At 32.8% G+C, this 17,097-nt stretch overlaps 3 protein-coding genes across 9 annotated transcripts in view; 2 read left to right on the top strand and 1 right to left on the bottom strand.

Annotated features, from left to right (window-relative positions):
* Positions 1–6,848, top strand: part of LOC132742812 (zinc finger homeobox protein 4-like) — a 145,966-nt gene extending 139,118 nt beyond the window's left edge. For all 7 annotated transcript variants that reach the window (XM_060731302.1, XM_060731295.1, XM_060731296.1 and 4 more), the window contains one exon: positions 43–6,848. In XM_060731302.1, the coding sequence (XP_060587285.1) occupies positions 43–617 (575 nt within the window). In that variant the 3' untranslated portion in view covers positions 618–6,848. The remainder of the gene's footprint in view (positions 1–42) is intronic.
* Positions 6,849–9,028: 2,180 nt separating this feature from the next.
* LOC132742809 (tRNA-dihydrouridine(20) synthase [NAD(P)+]-like) overlaps positions 9,029–17,097 on the top strand; it is a 33,505-nt gene continuing 25,436 nt past the window's right edge. Inside the window, exons 1-4 of the mRNA XM_060731293.1 lie at positions 9,029–9,053; positions 12,858–12,972; positions 14,395–14,440; positions 15,628–15,719. Coding sequence (XP_060587276.1) covers positions 12,868–12,972; positions 14,395–14,440; positions 15,628–15,719 — 243 coding nt within the window. The 5' untranslated portion in view covers positions 9,029–9,053; positions 12,858–12,867. The remainder of the gene's footprint in view (positions 9,054–12,857; positions 12,973–14,394; positions 14,441–15,627; positions 15,720–17,097) is intronic.
* Positions 9,486–11,552, bottom strand: LOC132742810 (uncharacterized metal-dependent hydrolase BU355-like). Its single transcript, XM_060731294.1, has one exon. The coding sequence runs from the start codon at positions 11,529–11,531 to the stop codon at positions 10,050–10,052; it is 1,482 nt and encodes a 493-aa protein (XP_060587277.1). The 5' UTR covers positions 11,532–11,552; the 3' UTR covers positions 9,486–10,049.

The raw sequence follows: 17,097 nt of genomic DNA, 5'->3' as shown, positions 1-17,097 counted from the left end.
CTTATTTATTTAGAGTGTTCAAAATATTCATTTCTATTTTAGGAACAGAGCATCTTCTTGGCTATGACCCCATGACCTACGGAACTCCACTTCCTCTACTACAAATCCCTCAGCAAGCCATCAAGGACGTGAGTTCAAAACTCATGGATCCGAAAGCCACGATTGGTCAGTATACACAAGACTGTAAATCTATCTCCAGCTTGAAATCCCTCGTCAGTGGGTCAGATTATAACTGTGTAAGGGAGGCAACTGTTGATGTTGGTTATATTTGTAAAAAATGTCAGATGGTCTACCCTGCTAAGGAAGCATGCGTGGCCCATCAGAGGTTAATGTGCTTTCCTGGAGGGAAGATTCCCGAGAGCGTAAATATTACATTAAAGTTAGAACAAATACAGTACGAGTGTAAACTCTGTTCCGACAAAATGTCTACAGTTCAGGAGTTTAAATCGCATTGTGACAGCGAGTCACACAAAACGAAACTGGCAGTGTATCAACAACAGCGGCAATTGGGTGGCCAAACTGTAAAGACATCAACTTATTCCCCTCGGCAAAGCAGTAGCTCGTTGGATTCGGAAAGAGCATCAGTGACTGAGAACAGTCGTAAAGAAAATGAATGATCAGAAAATGAAAATAAAGGCAGATGTGACTATAATTTAAAAAATGGGAGGTGTTAAATTTTTGCTTCATTTATAAATGTTCTTCGAACAGATACTGTTTATTTGTATATAAGTATATAATGTTAAATGTAATGTCATTATACATAAACCCATAGCATGAGGACCATAACTGTAGTGAATATTAGTGGTCCAAAATATTGTATCACACATAGCTGTTAGTGTGAAAAAGGGTAGACAAAATGTGTGAAGATTATATGAAAATATAATATGTATGTGCAAGAAAAAGTATACAAAATGTATGTAAATTTTTTTATACATACTAATTTGCTGAAACTATTGAAATCCATACAGCGAAATTGACAGCAAATTATATATGCTGTAAAAACTATGATATTCAGTATTTAAAGAATTTTTTTTTGTTCTTGTAACGAAAAAAGAAAAGAAAACAAAGGGGAGGTTTATCTTTCATTGATGACTGCATATAAAGGGATGAATATGTTAAAAATATTTTATGTTAAATTGTCGAGTAATTTTTTTTTTTTATTTGTAATAAGTGCTATAGCTATAGTAATTGATAATGTTTATATCAGATAGGTACAAACATTTTATGTAATCTTTACTAACTAAGATGTATATTTCATATAAATATAGAGTCGATTTCCATATGATGTTTAATTTGTGTTCGTAAAAAGAAAATATCGAAATTCCAAACCTTTTAAAGTATGGAATTCCAAGCATTTTGTTTATAAAAATGATAAATATCACATGTTTATTTTTCTTTCATTTGATTGTGTTTTTTTTTTCTTTTTCTACAAATTTTAGATAAAGAAATTAAAAAAAGGAGCTATTGTACAAGTTGATAATATGTATATATTGTTCTGACAGTTTTGTTTCATGTAAAATTAATTTGTTATTCATTTTTCATATATAACTATATATAGCATTATAACTGTTACTGTTATTGGACATACGTCATGTTCAGGGTGACTGAACGATGGACATTGTGCTGAAATGTACAAATACTACATTTTTGTTTTTTTTCCAAAGCATTTCAACGTTATGTGATGTACATTGTTCTTAAAAGTATTTTTCACCTGTCAGCAAACAAGTGTGAGTGACGGAAGGAAGTTGATGAAATAGACGCTTATTTTAGTGCAATGACATCATGTAACTTTCATCTATTTTTAGCATTTCTATTTTTAGCATTTCTGTTTTTGGCATTTGTTAGACCAATTACACTTACACAGCATTCAATTACACATATGTATATAGTTCTAGATAGATTTATTTTTGTTACGCTTGAATTTACCAAATGTAATTTGGTATGTGATCATTGCAATTTTTGACATTAGTTTAACTAAATTTGGTACATTGTTTTTTTCCCCCCTTATTTTTTTTTGTTAGTGAACTTTTTTGTAAACGTTACACAGGGATCTGTAAAGAAAATTTGGCATTATTTTCACATGTTGTACACTGTCACTTTTTGACAATTCTTTGATATTTGTATTCATTATGGTTGATTTATATAAACTTTTAGAACTGTTGATGTTTTTTTTTTCAAAAGGCTTTAATATTCCTACTTTATTTCAATGGTTGTTTTTTTTTTCTTAATGATTTCTTTTAACTAAATATTACAGATTCTAGATCTATTAAATATGGTGCAAGTATTTGTTTTGTGCCAATTCCCGACCAAAAAAGTTGTGGAAAGAAATCCAAAAAATTGTTCAAATACCTCATTTTATCAATTCTGTGACATTGAAAATGTGTGATTTTCAATTTTGAAATAGTGTATGTTTAATAATTGTGAACAGCCTAATAGAAATTACATGTATTATATTTATAAAAGCATAAGTACTTACATATAGCATTGAGTCTTACTCAAAACTTTTTTGTAGTTGAATTAAGAAAGCATAGTTTTACTTCCTGTCAAATATTGATTTATTTTATAAATAAATAGAAAAAATTGCAGATTATGTTTTTTATTTATTTTTTACCTATCGAGTTGTCCACACTTATATACAGTTTATTTTTACACAAATTTTGTGATGAAAATCACTTGGTAAAAAGGTTGTGTTTGGTTTATCACAGTACAACAGGTTTTAAGCAGATGTTATTGAAGTTTAAACTGAATTTACATATTTTTACTTCTAATAAATTTCAACATTTATGTGATGGTAAGAAGATACATGGATTTAGTACCCAGTATTTTTTTTTCATTTGAATAACTCATCAGTTACGTTGTCTTTAAGGTCATTGTTGCCGAGGGTAACTTGGTATTGACCCGTAATCTCTCCTGTTTCATTTCCTCTCAAATTTCTTTTTTTTTGATTTCATGAAAATGACAAATGTTGGTTCAAGTGACAATATAAGAAATTAGTTTTATATATATTGTTTTAGATAGCCTCAAAGAGTTCTTTATAGCTATTAATTGAAAAAACATTAACAGACAAAACAATTGCTTTTATATATGTATATATTTTATTTCTTTTTTTTGAAATGATTTATGAAACGTTATTACCATGAAAGCTAATACTTTTGAGTAAGTCTGTAAAAAATCCCCTTCTTTTATTTCATGATGAATAAACAAAAATTTCAAGAGGAAAAAAAGAAGCAACATGTGATAATATGTGTTGTGAGATGGATGGGGTGGGGTTAGTTTTTGGACATACCTGGAAGGAAAAAATAGGAAAACTTTTTATTTATTAACATAAAAAAATTCTTTGATTTAGTTGTTTAAGATTTGTAACTTTTCTTTCTGTGTTTTTACGTGTTTTTTCTAAAAGATTTAGTTTAATTTCACTCTTTCATTTCAAATGGTGCTTTATACTAGTTTCTGTTCATTTTTTTTCTCTCTGAAATACATTTTATGATTTATTTTTAGAATATGTTCTTTCTTTGCTCTAGTCCTTTACGTTCATGAAGACATATTCTTGTTCAAAAATTTGTTTTAGACAAAAGAAAAGAGTTTACAAATTTGATCTCTGTCAGATGAAAAAGTGCCGCAGAAATCTTATTTTGCGGGAGACCTTTGTGTCTGAAGTAGGTCGGTTAACTTTGTAACGACCTTTTCATATAGTACATGTATAAAGATTCCTGAACAAATTTGAACTGCGTCAGATGAAAAGGTTTCACGAGAATTTTATTTGAGGGATGACCTTTTCATGTGACGAGGGTCGGTTAAATTTGTACCAACCTTGCATTTAGTGTAGAATATATATTAAGACAACATTATGTTATTTGTTTTATATATAATACAATTTTAGTGATCATTCAGTATTCAACCACAAACATTCCTTGGTATTGTACATATATGTGCTAATATTACCCCAAAAATAAACTTTTTAAAAGAAAACATGGCTTTTGCTTTAAGTAGATCTTCAAAACAAAATAACTGAATGTTTGTTTTGTTGCAAGTCGCAAAAGAATCAAGTTATTGACCCCTATGTTGTTTTCAAATGGAAAACAATGTTGAAAAATAAGTCTATGGTCACATGTGTAAAAAAAATTCTGAATAAAATAAGGACAGTTTTGATAGTTGCCAATGACAAAAAATTTATGTACAGTATGTGCTTTATGTCTATTTTCTTGGGGGGGGGGGGGGGGAAATTTTTTTTTTTTCACTTTTTTTATTTTTTAAAAAAAACTTTAAAATGACATTTTACTCGTTGATAGTTGAAACTATTCTGAAGTTTCTGAGACAGAAGGTTTTTTTTTTTTGTCTTCATTTAAATCAGTCATTATTTGTCTGGAGCTAAAAGTGATGATTGAAATTAGTAATAAGCATTGCTATAGTAAATTAAATTTCCGAAGGCGTCTAAGGAGTAAAAAAACATCGAAATGGAAGATTTGGTTCCTATTTAAGAAAGAAAATGACTAAATTTACATATAAATTGTTTTCATTAATGAGTTTTATTGAAATTCTTTGCAATTTCTTTGAATATAATTAGTTCTTGTAAGACGTAAAGAGATTTTACCGTCACGATGAATATTATGTTACAGCGGAGTATGTAATATTGTCTAACATGCATAATAATTATATCTAATTAAAAAACTGTGCAGAAACAAAACACAGACTAATTTCAATTTCAATTGTTTGAAGAATGTCGGGGAAAAATAAAAATATGCGAATATTATCTGAAGTCTCGCATTAGTCGGAATGTTTTGTACATTAATGAGAAATCCATTAGAATATAGCTTCATATATCCGAATTTTAATTTTGAGATGTATATTTTTTTTAGTTGGGGAAATGAATTTTAATAAACGGCATTTGTTTCCATTTTTCTTTCCTCTTAGACAATGAGAATATGCAAAATATTCACTTTTTTAGATTTCTCGTGAATGGAGTGAAAATACAGAAATCTTGACAAATTTTTATATTATACCGGTATAATTTGTATCACATAGACCAAAGAATTGCCAATTGATTTAGCTATACGCGGTCTTCCAGTAGAATAAATATTTTGTGAGATATGCTACTGCTAAGCTAGTGCGGAATAAATGCTATATTTTTGTGACGATTTTTTAGCAAGGTTTAGCTGTTTTAGCAAATAGTTTAGCTGAAATGAAAGTAATTTTGAGTTTTCAGCGCAGCATTGTTGCATCTCAATGTGCTAAAAGTACAGGTTGCGACAAAGTTACGCAGAAACCTGGAAATATTGTAAATGAGCTATGTTAACTTACCTGTAGAGTAGATTTTATAATAAAAAACAAATATGTGCTTACATTTCAACATTATTGTATTGTGTAATTGAAATTATGAAAATAGATTATCAAAAAAATTTGATGTATATTGTATGTTAATGCATTGATAAATGGAAAGTTTTACGGATATAACTATTATATTAACCAGTAATTCTATGCCAAACAGGTAATTTGAAATATTCTCCTCATTATGTTGGCTCCATCTTAATTATTGGTATTTGTTCTTTTCAAGGAAATAATAATTAAAAGTCTTGCAGAAGTATTTTCTTAAAAATAAAAAAATAAAAATTTTGATAAAACTGTGTAATTGTCTCAGTGCACTATTTTTGTGATGTATGAAAAACTTAATGATCTCTTACTTATATACAAACAGTAAAGAAAATTTATTTGTTTGTGAATGTTATTATTCATTTTTCTCATGTAGCTGAAACTTGTCTTAAGTGACCATGATGTTATTTGATATTTTGTTCAACAGCTGTAATTGACTATTCCAAAAATTAAATGTGACTGACTTGAAATGTAATGATTTTATTTGTTTACTGGATAACAGAATTATATGTTGTTCAAGTGGTCATTGTCCTTTTGTGTTGTATTCAATTTTCCAAAGAAAAAAAGACATTATTAGAATAAAAAAAATGTGTGTTTAATTAAATGATTTTTCACTTATCGTTTCGAGAGGTGAAAAAAAACATACATATATAGTCTGGTGACAACATAGTTGTTTTTGTCTGGTCTAGTGATTATGCTATATGTTAAAAAAAAAATCTACACATATGTAGTTATGCCATGTGTAAAAACTTGAATGATTATGCCATGTGCATAAAAAAATGTGTTGTTTGCTTAATGTCTGCTGTTTAATTTCTTTTCATCTATATATACATCATATACTTAACCCTTACACAAAGTTTTTGCCAACAGTATAGAGCCAGGCCAGCATATATAGAGACAGGTCAGCCCTAAAAGTTGATTTTAATCTGACCAGGCTCTATACTGTTCAAATTTTTGTTACATCTTTAAAATTAAGAATGGAACGTTTCAAAACAAAACTTGAAAACAGATTCAGTAAATCTGGATATTCAGCAAGTAAAGGGTTAACCAAAAAAAGAAAAATCCAAATGAAGCATAATTTCATTTTTTCTGGTTTTTTTTCCTTTTTGTAATTTTTTTCCTTTTTGTAATTTTTTTTGTCCGCAACACAAAAAAAATCCAGCCATTGTAAGCATTTATAAGAAAATTTTATTAATCATAAAATTTATATGTTCTCTTTATATGTTAAATTTTACTATTATATAAATGTACATTATTACTTGTTATATATACATGATTTCGAGTCTAACATGTTATTTGTAAAGTTACTTTAAAATGTTCAGTAGCCTCAATTGCATTTATATACATAGTTACTGATGATATGATTATATAATGTTTTATTTGTACCAATTTTTTTTTGGTACGCATAATTTTAGACTATTTTCAAGGTAAATGTAGTAGTCTGCTTTCGCAAAAAAATGAATAAATCATATTTACCATTATCTTAAGTGTTTATCCTTATTTCTTACCATTTAATATAACATGCAGAATAAATGGCAGCATCGCCAAGTGTTTAACGCATCAGACTTGTAATTTCAAGATTGCTGGCTGCATAGGTTTGAGTTTGAACCCCATCAGGAGCCAGTCTTTGTTTCCTTGAGCGCAAGACATTTGACCCTTATTTCCTTGGTACTGGATGATTCCAGGAATGAATAAGAGTGTTTCTATAACTTTATAGTTTCCTGCATGAACTACAATTAATCTCTTATAAACTGATAAATATAGGTCTGTCTTGGTCTCCATTTGTGAAAGAATTAAAGGCATGTTTCCCCGTGTGTATTAGTGAAGTCTCTTGTGACTTTATTTTCGTTTTACAAGACTTTAATAACGTTTCAAGTGCTTATCAAACTATTAATAGTCGACTTCCAATTTACAGCTTTGTCTGTTTGACCATCCATGCAAACGGAGGAGAATGTATTCTGATGATTACTTGATTTTATTAAAACTATCAATTGATAAAGCATTGCAAGTCCCTTTTATACAAATAAAGTAGGAAACCAATCAAGCCTAGTTAATTTACAAATACTTTTTTTCAATTTAAAATTTGGATTCCCCTATGTATCTGAGTGTTGGCATAATAGCACAAAGCTTTAGTTAAAGTTTTAAGAAATTGTACCATATCAATTAACCATTAAAGTACATGGTAGCCATTGTTAGAATGACTTAACTTGACTATTCAAAGAACAGAGGAAATAAACTCTTTGGTGTGTTAATAACACTTTGGTTCAAGTTTAGCAAGTTACATCAGGTGTAACATCATATCTCATCAACCAGTTATTTTCTTGAATCTTAAAACATATATTTGAGGTAATAATAAGAGACCACTATCAAGGGCCCCTCACTCTAGCATGATTTTCACTGAACGATAGACATTTGTGAACAATGAAATTTCGACATTTGTGAACAAAGATACTTCCTGGTCAATGTAACTTTGTGTTCAAGAAGTATGGAAGGTATTCATTGAATGGACCTTTCCGGTTTTTCGTAGCGGATCATTTAGCCACACTTTTTCCATTCATTGCTGGTCAAGTGCTCACAAACAGTATCACAAACATAACCATGTGTTATTTTGTGCAAACCAGGTCAACCAGTGACTATGTATTATCTCAGTGTAGCAATTGGATAACAAGTGAGCCAATTTACATAAAACTGTAAACACTGGAAAGGTCCATACTTCACAAATGTTTTGGGGGTATTACCTTTAGGTCAACTTCACGAAACATAACTGATTTCGATTTTGACTGAACCATTGCCCTTTTTGAACTCATTCCTGAACTTTGAAAATTCCTGGTTAAAGTTTTGCATGCAACTTCATCTGCAACTCCCTATCTCACCAACCAATATAAGTATTTCCTTGACACTTAACACATGTCTTTGAAATTGTAATTAGAGGTTACTAACAAGGGGCCGTAACTGATGTCCAGATTTTAATAAGTAAATAATAACTGTTTGTGAATTAAGTAAAATAACTGGCTAAAATTGTACATGCTAAATGAATCTCCAAAACTGCTGAAGATATTCACACAAAACTAAATACTTGTCTTTGAGAATCATATCCAAAACCCATAACTCTAGCATGGATTTTGTTAGAAATATGGCCCTTTGTGATCAAGGAAAATTTCCGGTTATAATATTTACAAGATATTTTACAGGAAGTTTCCACCCCTATGAAACATGGTAAATAAAAGGAGATCTCAATTGAAGGCCAGCATGAAAGACTTCTAAATCTCTAATTATAGAATAGCTTTTGATCGGATAATAGTTTCTGTGTGAAATCTTGTGAATTTCTACATTGCATTGATATTAAGGTAATTTTCACAAATTTTTATTATACTCATGTTTGAAAAAAAACGCAAGAGGTAGTATTTGATAATTTTACTCAGCCTAGTCCAACTTTTTTTTGTAGTGAATTCCTTTTCAGACAGTTTGAACTAAGAAAAATCAGTCTGTCAAATGGGTCAAACTGTCCACTCTGAATTATTGTGTTTATGCGGTATATGTACCGATATACAGTACGGGGTTTAGAGAAGTAGTAATTTGGAATACTCGTACATTATCGTTCAATTTTATTTGGTCTGAGATACAGTAATTGGTGAGGAGATTTCTTCATGTTGGTAGTTTATTAATATTGGAAGACTGTAGCAGTGGTAATTTTCAGGTCGTATTAACTCGAAGGAGAATTTAAAGCAATTTTAATCCGATCATTACAGATTTTTGAAATTAATTTCAGCGTACCAAACCTTCTATGGCAACACTAACTGCTAAAATTATAAATAAGATCATAAACAGGAGTCCAGCTTTGACTTACGTCGTAAGTTACGATAAGTTTAAGTCACAGAGTCTAAGTATAGGAGCTTGAAAAAAAGTTTTACATGTATCTTTTGAAATATAAGTGTATAATAGCTTAGTACAGTTCTCAGAATCAAAGTAATACTCGTAGGCAAAAATGTGAGTTGTGACTGATGATAAATCATTAAACTGATAAATGAATTGTTAAACATGTGTCACAGGGTCATATGGCGTTTATTTGCTGCCTGTAGAAGTCCAGTGTTGTCAAGAGTCTTGCAAATGTCTTTGATTTGTTGTAAACTTACCGAGTCGAATGTGATATGAGTGTTCTTCGCAATCATCCACAGTCAAATCTGTGCCCACAACTGATGCTTATCAGCAGGATTTCACCAGATTAGCTATCGGGTGATAGAATAGAATTTTCTAGCTTCGGGGAAGTAACAGGATCTGCCTTCTGCGCATGCTCATTCCCGGATATCCGCCCTCCAGTCCGTACCCAATAATAATCGTACCCAATTATTACCACATTCCTCCCCGTCTTAAAAAGGACATTGACCAAAATGAGTTTACTATCACAGTTCAGTACCAACGAACTTCATGACGTCTGGTGACCAAGCTATGACGTCTGGTGACCAAGCTATCAGTGTACCTGATATGTTACACATTTAGGGACCATATAACACTCTGTGCCTAGATTTTATATAGCACATGAACTTCCTGACATCCATGGACCATATTATCAGTGTATCTGATATTTTACACCTTTCATAACATTATAAATATGTAGAATTTAAAATTGAAAAGGACATTGGTAATGCTGGTGCAAGTTGGACCAGCTGAAATCCTAAATTCCTTTACCACTCATAGAGTTGCAACATGTTAGAGTTGGTATGCTGCACCAGCTGACCAATCTCTACCCCCAAGAGTCCTGAAATAGATCGCACTGTGTCACCAATGAAAGCTGGGGTATTCATACGAGCTCCAACTGGCTCGAAATAGGGTGAATCTGTCTCGACCAAGAGCCGATTTAAAGGGATTCGTCGGAGAGCAGCTTGCTGGTACCGGTTGAAACGAGCAACCTGGTTGGTGATACCAAAGTAACAGTGCTGGAAGGTGCTGCTCCAACTCATAACCTCCTCAACGGTCCCTGTGAAGCAATGCAGATGAATTCGCTGCACTGGGGATACATTTGCCTTTAAAATCTGTAACGCTCGGTGATAAACTTCCCCGCCGTCCTCATGAGTGCGCCCTCTTACGTGAAGGACAATCGGTCGACAATTCATGGCTAAACCCAACAAATCTGTAAAAACCCTTTCCTGCAGATCCCAAGAATCGGGCGGTAATGAAAAGTCAAGGCCAATCTCCCCTAGAGCACGTACCACCGGATCCCTCAGTAACTCTTTGAGAGTATTGTAGACATGAGTTGAATACTCATTAGCGTGCGACGGATGCACTCCCACGGCTAGCACGACTGAATTCTCCCGTGGAATTCTCACTGGAAGATATTTTGGGTCGCAGTGAACCGACACCCCTCCACCGCACACAATTCCTGATGTTGGTTGTGCCCCCACGTCCAATGCCAGCAAATCTGGAAGTGACATCTCACGCCCCACCCTCCTTGAACATCGATCCAGATGGAAATGGGAATCAAAGGCTGCTATGCAAGTTTGACTGACCAGACCAGCAGTTGCTGGTCTATCTTGTGTATTGTCAGCTGACGGTGGAGCCACGACTGGCTGATCTATGTGATCCTGCTGATCAACTTGCCTGACTGCTTGACCTGTCTGCTCTCGATGACCAGACACTGCTTGTCTACCTTGTGTATGATCAGCTCCACGCCTGTCCACGGGCCTTTCTGTCCTGCTCCTATCCCTTGCCTCCGACCGTGTAACCAACAACCTCGCCCTTCCATCCTGGAACATCTGACCCTCTTCTTCGGTCAGTTTTGAGATCAGACCTGCTAAAACTCTCCAATGGTACAATAAGGCCTGGCTATTGATAGGATGCAGTACAAATCGATCCACCCTTGGCAGTCCGTCCATCTCACATATCCGATGGAGCCAACTCACGTCACCTGCCATCACTTCAGCCTCATGATGAACAGCATTTTCCCTAACCACGCTGTTGAACAGAGTTTCTAGCTGATCTGTACCGACCAGTCTCCTGGCCAAATACACCAGATCAGCCCTCCTACGCTCTGCAAAGGTCCCTTTAGTGATATATTGAACTTGAAGCTCCACAGGCAAGTGCTGCTCGTAAACATGACGACGTATATTTCTGATCTTATTGTAGCATCCTTTTACCACACACAGCTTATACCTAAACCTCTTCTTCATTCCCTGCTCACTACGCTTTCCATTTCCATTCCCAATTATTACCACAGATTCGTCCCCAAAACTCAAAAGTCACACTGGTCACCAATTTGTTACCTTCTACATTTGAAGAAGGGTTTTGTAAGTTCTCTTTAGTGTTTAGAAGTGTTAAACACACAGAGACAAGATACAGCAAATTTATAAAGTAATGAAACACAAAGACAGAAGATATGTCTACACGTACAAATTTAAACAACTTTATTTCAATCTAAATTACGAGCGGAAAATTGAGGCCTGTCACCATAGTTTAGTTAATACTATAGTTAGTGTATGATGCATGAAGAATGATAATGAGGCTATTGAGGTAAATGTGAGATACAAATTGGATGGTCAAGGAAGAATATATTATTGGACATGCATTACATCATATAGGATATGATAATGGTTAGGTATATATGAAAATTATGATGACATATGACCCTGTAGTCAAAATATATTGACATGCCAAAGCTAGATTCTGAGTTATTTTCATACTGGGTCAGAATCTCTCTTTTAGAGGCGACATATTGCCCAGACACGAAAATAGCACAATATCTCATTGTGCAGTACAATTAGTTGGACTAATAACCCTGTGACTCATGTACATACTGTACATGATGCAGACTTGCTAGAGGTTGATTGTCATAACCAATAAATGCATGGTGTCAAAGTACACTCAAAATTCTTTGACAATAAAGAACCCATGGTTGTTCACTAATGCTCACTTTCTTCATTTTTATAATAAACAAGTCATAATCGATATCAGTTGTTACGCACTATCATGTTGAAATAGACCATACAATGCTTTACTGATGCAATTAACAAATGGACTCGTCAGATTAATCATTCGACAGTGGAACACTATGTATTTACAGAAAACAAATGATTTAAACAAGCAAAAATGACATGCATAATGAAATGTGTAATTACAGAAATAATAATGAGTAAGAAAAAATTTGCCTTTTTTACTAAATTTTGTTTCTTTTGTTCAATAATCAAAATTATACTATTTTCTGTTCATTGTTTGCTGCAAGTAACAAGGTCTAAAGAGTACCTAAAAAAGTGAAGATTAGAAATCCTAGTATGGGCACAAACCTTACTGTTCTGCAGGACAACCTTGCATAACAATTCACTCATATTTCAAGCAAATCTACTTGTCATGACAGGTGGTAGAATTGCAGACCCAATACTGATCTGACGGGTAAGGTTCAATGTACATGTATATGATAATATTGTCACTTGCATTCCAGGACAACTTTTGATATAACATATATACCATGATTATTCTAAGTTTTATACTGTTCATTTAAGGGTGTCTAAGATGGACTACTGCAATAAAATTGTGCTGGCACCTATGGTGAGGATAGGTACCCTACCAACAAGATTGTTAGCTTTACAGTATGGTGCTGATATTGTGTATAGTGAGGTAAGATATGGTTTATATAATAATATTATTGTATGTTTGACATGGTTTATTTTGTTCCTCGTATATTCAAATGTGTCTAGCTTAACCATTCTCATTTTTGGAATTGTCCATTATCAAGTTTGGGTATATTAAGATGAAATTGTAAAGTAAGTTAGCCTTGTCAGTATTAAGCTTGGTCAGTCTGCAGAGATTGCTACTATGTAGCTGGCCTGGCTCTATACTAGTGACAAAGGCTAATCACTTTCAGTTCCAGCAGGTTAAGGGAAAACTTGTGTTTTGAGGAAATGAATTTTGATACATTCCTATGATATGAATTATGATATGACAAAAAATTATGACATAAATTTGAACTATGACATACATTATAGTATATATCATCACCTTGTTGCAAGAATAGGTTAACTCCTATTAAATTTCATAGAAGTTAACCCATTATTGCACTAAGGTGACAATATTATGACATACCAGTACATTGGCATGCATTGGAATAATGACATGAATTATGACATGATCAATCACAGCAGTAAGTCACAGCTTTCTTTGCACATTTGTTCAGGTATTGAACTCTTCTTGCCCTGATAGCATCCTGTAACAGTACAGCTGGACTATTCCTAGAAACGTGGGTAATCATACCAGCTGTGGCATTCATGTAACACCTGGATATAGTTTTGCATCAAATTAATTGTGAAGATACAAACAAATAAGTAGAAAAAACAGTGCTTATTAATATTGAAATGATCATGACCAGATTAAACCTGCAATTTTAACTTAAAATTATTATAAACTTATTAAATCAGAATCTGTAAAGTTGAATAAAAGCAAGTATGTCATAGATATTGCATTATTGCTTGTGTATAATGCTCAAATCTACAAAATGATACAGGAATTAACTGCCCGTCTCTTTAAGACAATCAAGCACACCTGACATGGTTGCCATTTTATCAAGTTTGCAACCATTTAACTTATTTGAACCAAGTGTGAAAACAGTTCATGTACTGCCCCTTATTAACAGATGAATTTAGATTCAAGTTCTTTCTTACTAATTAGTATGACTCAATAGTACTAGCATAAAAAGAACAGCATATTATACATATACATGATTATGTTTTCTTTAACATAATGAAATACAGTGTAACCTCTGTAGAGTGGTCCCTGGTACATCAATTACCTCCTTACAGTAACACTGCCATTTTTTTTGAAAGTAAGACTTCACAAAAAAATGTACCTCACTAGAGCAATACCTCTCTACAACAACCAAAATATTTGTATCCCAGAGGGTGTTGCTTTGTAAAGGTTGGACTGTACTAGGTAATGCTTTTTTGAATGGTATTTAAAACTAATTATTAATAAATTATATTAACTGTTTTTCTCATTACATTTGTTTATAGTTAGAAATGTAGAATCTTTTTTTGTTGTTTCTAGGAAATAATTGACCACAAAATACTTGCCGCTAAAAGGATTGAAAACAGTAAGTACATGTAGATATAAACTGACATTATCAGTGCTCAATTAAAATGATAATTTGCATTAATTATAAATGATAAAATTTTGTATGAAATGTTTTAAAAATATAATTCTCCATGTTCTAAGCATGCAGTTTATTATCATTTGAAACTATACATTTCAGTAATGTACTTATGTACTTACAGTGGATGTCTTCAAATGATAGAATAAAGTTTAAAAAAGAATAGAATAAAGTTTAAAAAAGAAGAAAATTTTGAAAAATATTAAAAAAGGGAAATAAAGAAATTTGTAATCAGTTTTTTCTATGCATATATCAGTTTAAAAGAGTGAATAACTTTTATCACAGTGTGTTTACAGTTAGGTCTGTTTTTCATATTTTGTCTGCTTTTATGGTTTGCCTACTGCTAGCTTAAATAACTGTATTTGTTCACTTAAATATATGTATTCCATGAAAATAAGCATGAATTGGAAATGGTGCTGCTTTAAAACCAAAAATATGTATAGCTGATAATACTGAATAGTATTAAAAAGGTAATGAAGAGTGTCAAACAAATAAGCTTGATTTTTAGAGAGGCGCCACCATTAGTATTTTTTTTATATGGTTAGGTTATGTTAAAAATATTTATTATAACTTGATTGTAATAAAAGTTTAACCTTTCTGGAACAGACCAGTACTTATGTCAATGAAACATTGCTTCAGTAAGGCTCGAACCTTGAGAGGCAGGAAATATCAACAACTGCTCCACAACCCCATCCCCCCCTTGGCACAGTTATGATATGCTTTCCCCAAAAATATATATGAATGCCTTACTGCATGATGTATGTTAATCAAACTTGCATAAATAACTAACCAGATATCGCCTGTGTGTCCCCCTGCTTTAGTTCACTGACTTAAAAATCACTTAACCCTTACACTGTCAGTTCCAGTCCCTTCATGGACTTTAAATTCTTTCAGGTTAGGAAGATATCCTTCTATTGTATAGAAGAACAGTAGTTCTACTTTAGCAGCTTGCTTGTGTCTGAAATAATGCACAAATTGAGATATGGGGTCTTACCACCATCAGTAAAGCTGCAAAGTCACCATATGACCTTGACAGTTTTGTTCTGACTTAAAATCTTTCAAAATGAATGATCAGTAAACTAGATTACACAAAGATGTTACTGATTTTAATCAGTACATATATATTACAGGCATACTAGGAACTGTGGACTATGTGCTGTCAGACACAACGCTTGTCTTTCGTACACATCCTGATGAGAGAGGGAAGATTGTCTTTCAGATGGTGAGTAGACAACTTGTTATTGTTATAAGATTTTTGTATCAAATTTTGTATTTTTAGCTCACCTGACACCTGAGTTCAAAGTGCTCAGTGGTGCTCAGAGGTCAGAGATGAGCTTTTGTGATGGCAGTTTGTCTGCAATATAAGTTGTTATCCAAAATTTTATTAAACAACATCTTCTAAATCACCTGGTGTATATATATATAGACTTATAATACATAGGAAAACACATTTCAATCTTAACTACCAGAAAAGTTCAGAGCATACTTATTTTGCATATAGCAATGCTTAGGCAGTCACTGTCCAAGGCCCATGACTCTAGCATGGATTTTGACAGAATAATGGTTCTTTTTAAAATAAGAAAATTCTACATTATCTAGGCTCTTGTTCTGAGAGTAGTGGAGCATTTTATCCTACCGACAGCTCTTGTTTGAAATTCTAAAAATTTGAAATATGTTTGCGTAAATTAAGTGACTCCTAGTTAGGTTAATAGCTATAATTACAGAAAAGAATTTATTTAATAAGCAAATGTAATTTGATTAAAAGTTTTAATTAAAATTTCAATTTGAATTTATTACTAGTCATATTCTGGTGAGTGGCATTTTTCGCAACTGTGGCAGTCTATAATATGCAGTCGCCGTTATGTATGCAAGACAGTGTACAAGTTAATGAATAAACTTATTATATGAAGTTATCCAACTATGTCATGCATTTTAATTATCTCGGCAAATGTCCCTGTAACTGCTGGACAAATGGCGTCCTTAGCTTAGAGGTCTAAGTCCCTGGCATCAAATTAGTTCTAGTAGGGCTTTTGATTCTTGCCATGGAATTTTGATTCTTTCATGTACAGAGACTAGCTAACATAATGGTTGGGTGTTTTACTTGGTTGCATTGCTCGATGTGAAATACTACTCCAAGGGTCATCAGGGGTCTTCCTCCCCCTGTAAAGCTGGAAATTTGTCATTTAACCCTTAATTGTGTCAGTCTGACTTAGGGACTTTTGATTCTTTCTTGTGAGGCCGTTATCCAGCTTGCTGAAAGAACGTCGGTGGTTTTTCTCAAGTGCCTGTATGTGCCTTAAATAATGCACTTAGGGGCGCCTCAGGTCTTCCTCCACCGTAAAAGCTGGAAAGTTGCCATATGACCTTTATGGTCTTGGTGCTACTTAAAACGAAACCAAAAAAAACCACAAAAAAAACAAATTAAAAACTCAATCCAAAACAGAACTGGTTTTGCTGGATAAATATAAAAGGTGTTGGTATGCTAGGTACCACCCAAATTATTTTTTTCAATAATTATTCATTTGGTAAAATGAATTGTACTTCATGTAGAAATAGTCTTGATGATCGGTTATTCTTTATGTTCATCGGAAATAATTTTG

Source organism: Ruditapes philippinarum, unplaced genomic scaffold, assembly GCF_026571515.1.
Source record: "Ruditapes philippinarum isolate M1 unplaced genomic scaffold, ASM2657151v2 ctg57_1_1_1_1, whole genome shotgun sequence".
Classification (NCBI taxonomy): Eukaryota; Metazoa; Mollusca; class Bivalvia; order Venerida; family Veneridae; genus Ruditapes; species Ruditapes philippinarum.
The sequence above is the reverse complement of the archived record's forward strand: the minus strand, read 5'-3'. Positions and strand labels throughout refer to the sequence as shown.

What these genes read in the sequence shown, in the direction of transcription:
- LOC132742810 (XM_060731294.1), bottom strand. Translation starts at nt 11,531, where the DNA reads ATGAAGAAGAGGTTTAGGTATAAGCTGTGTGTGGTAAAAGGATGCTAC.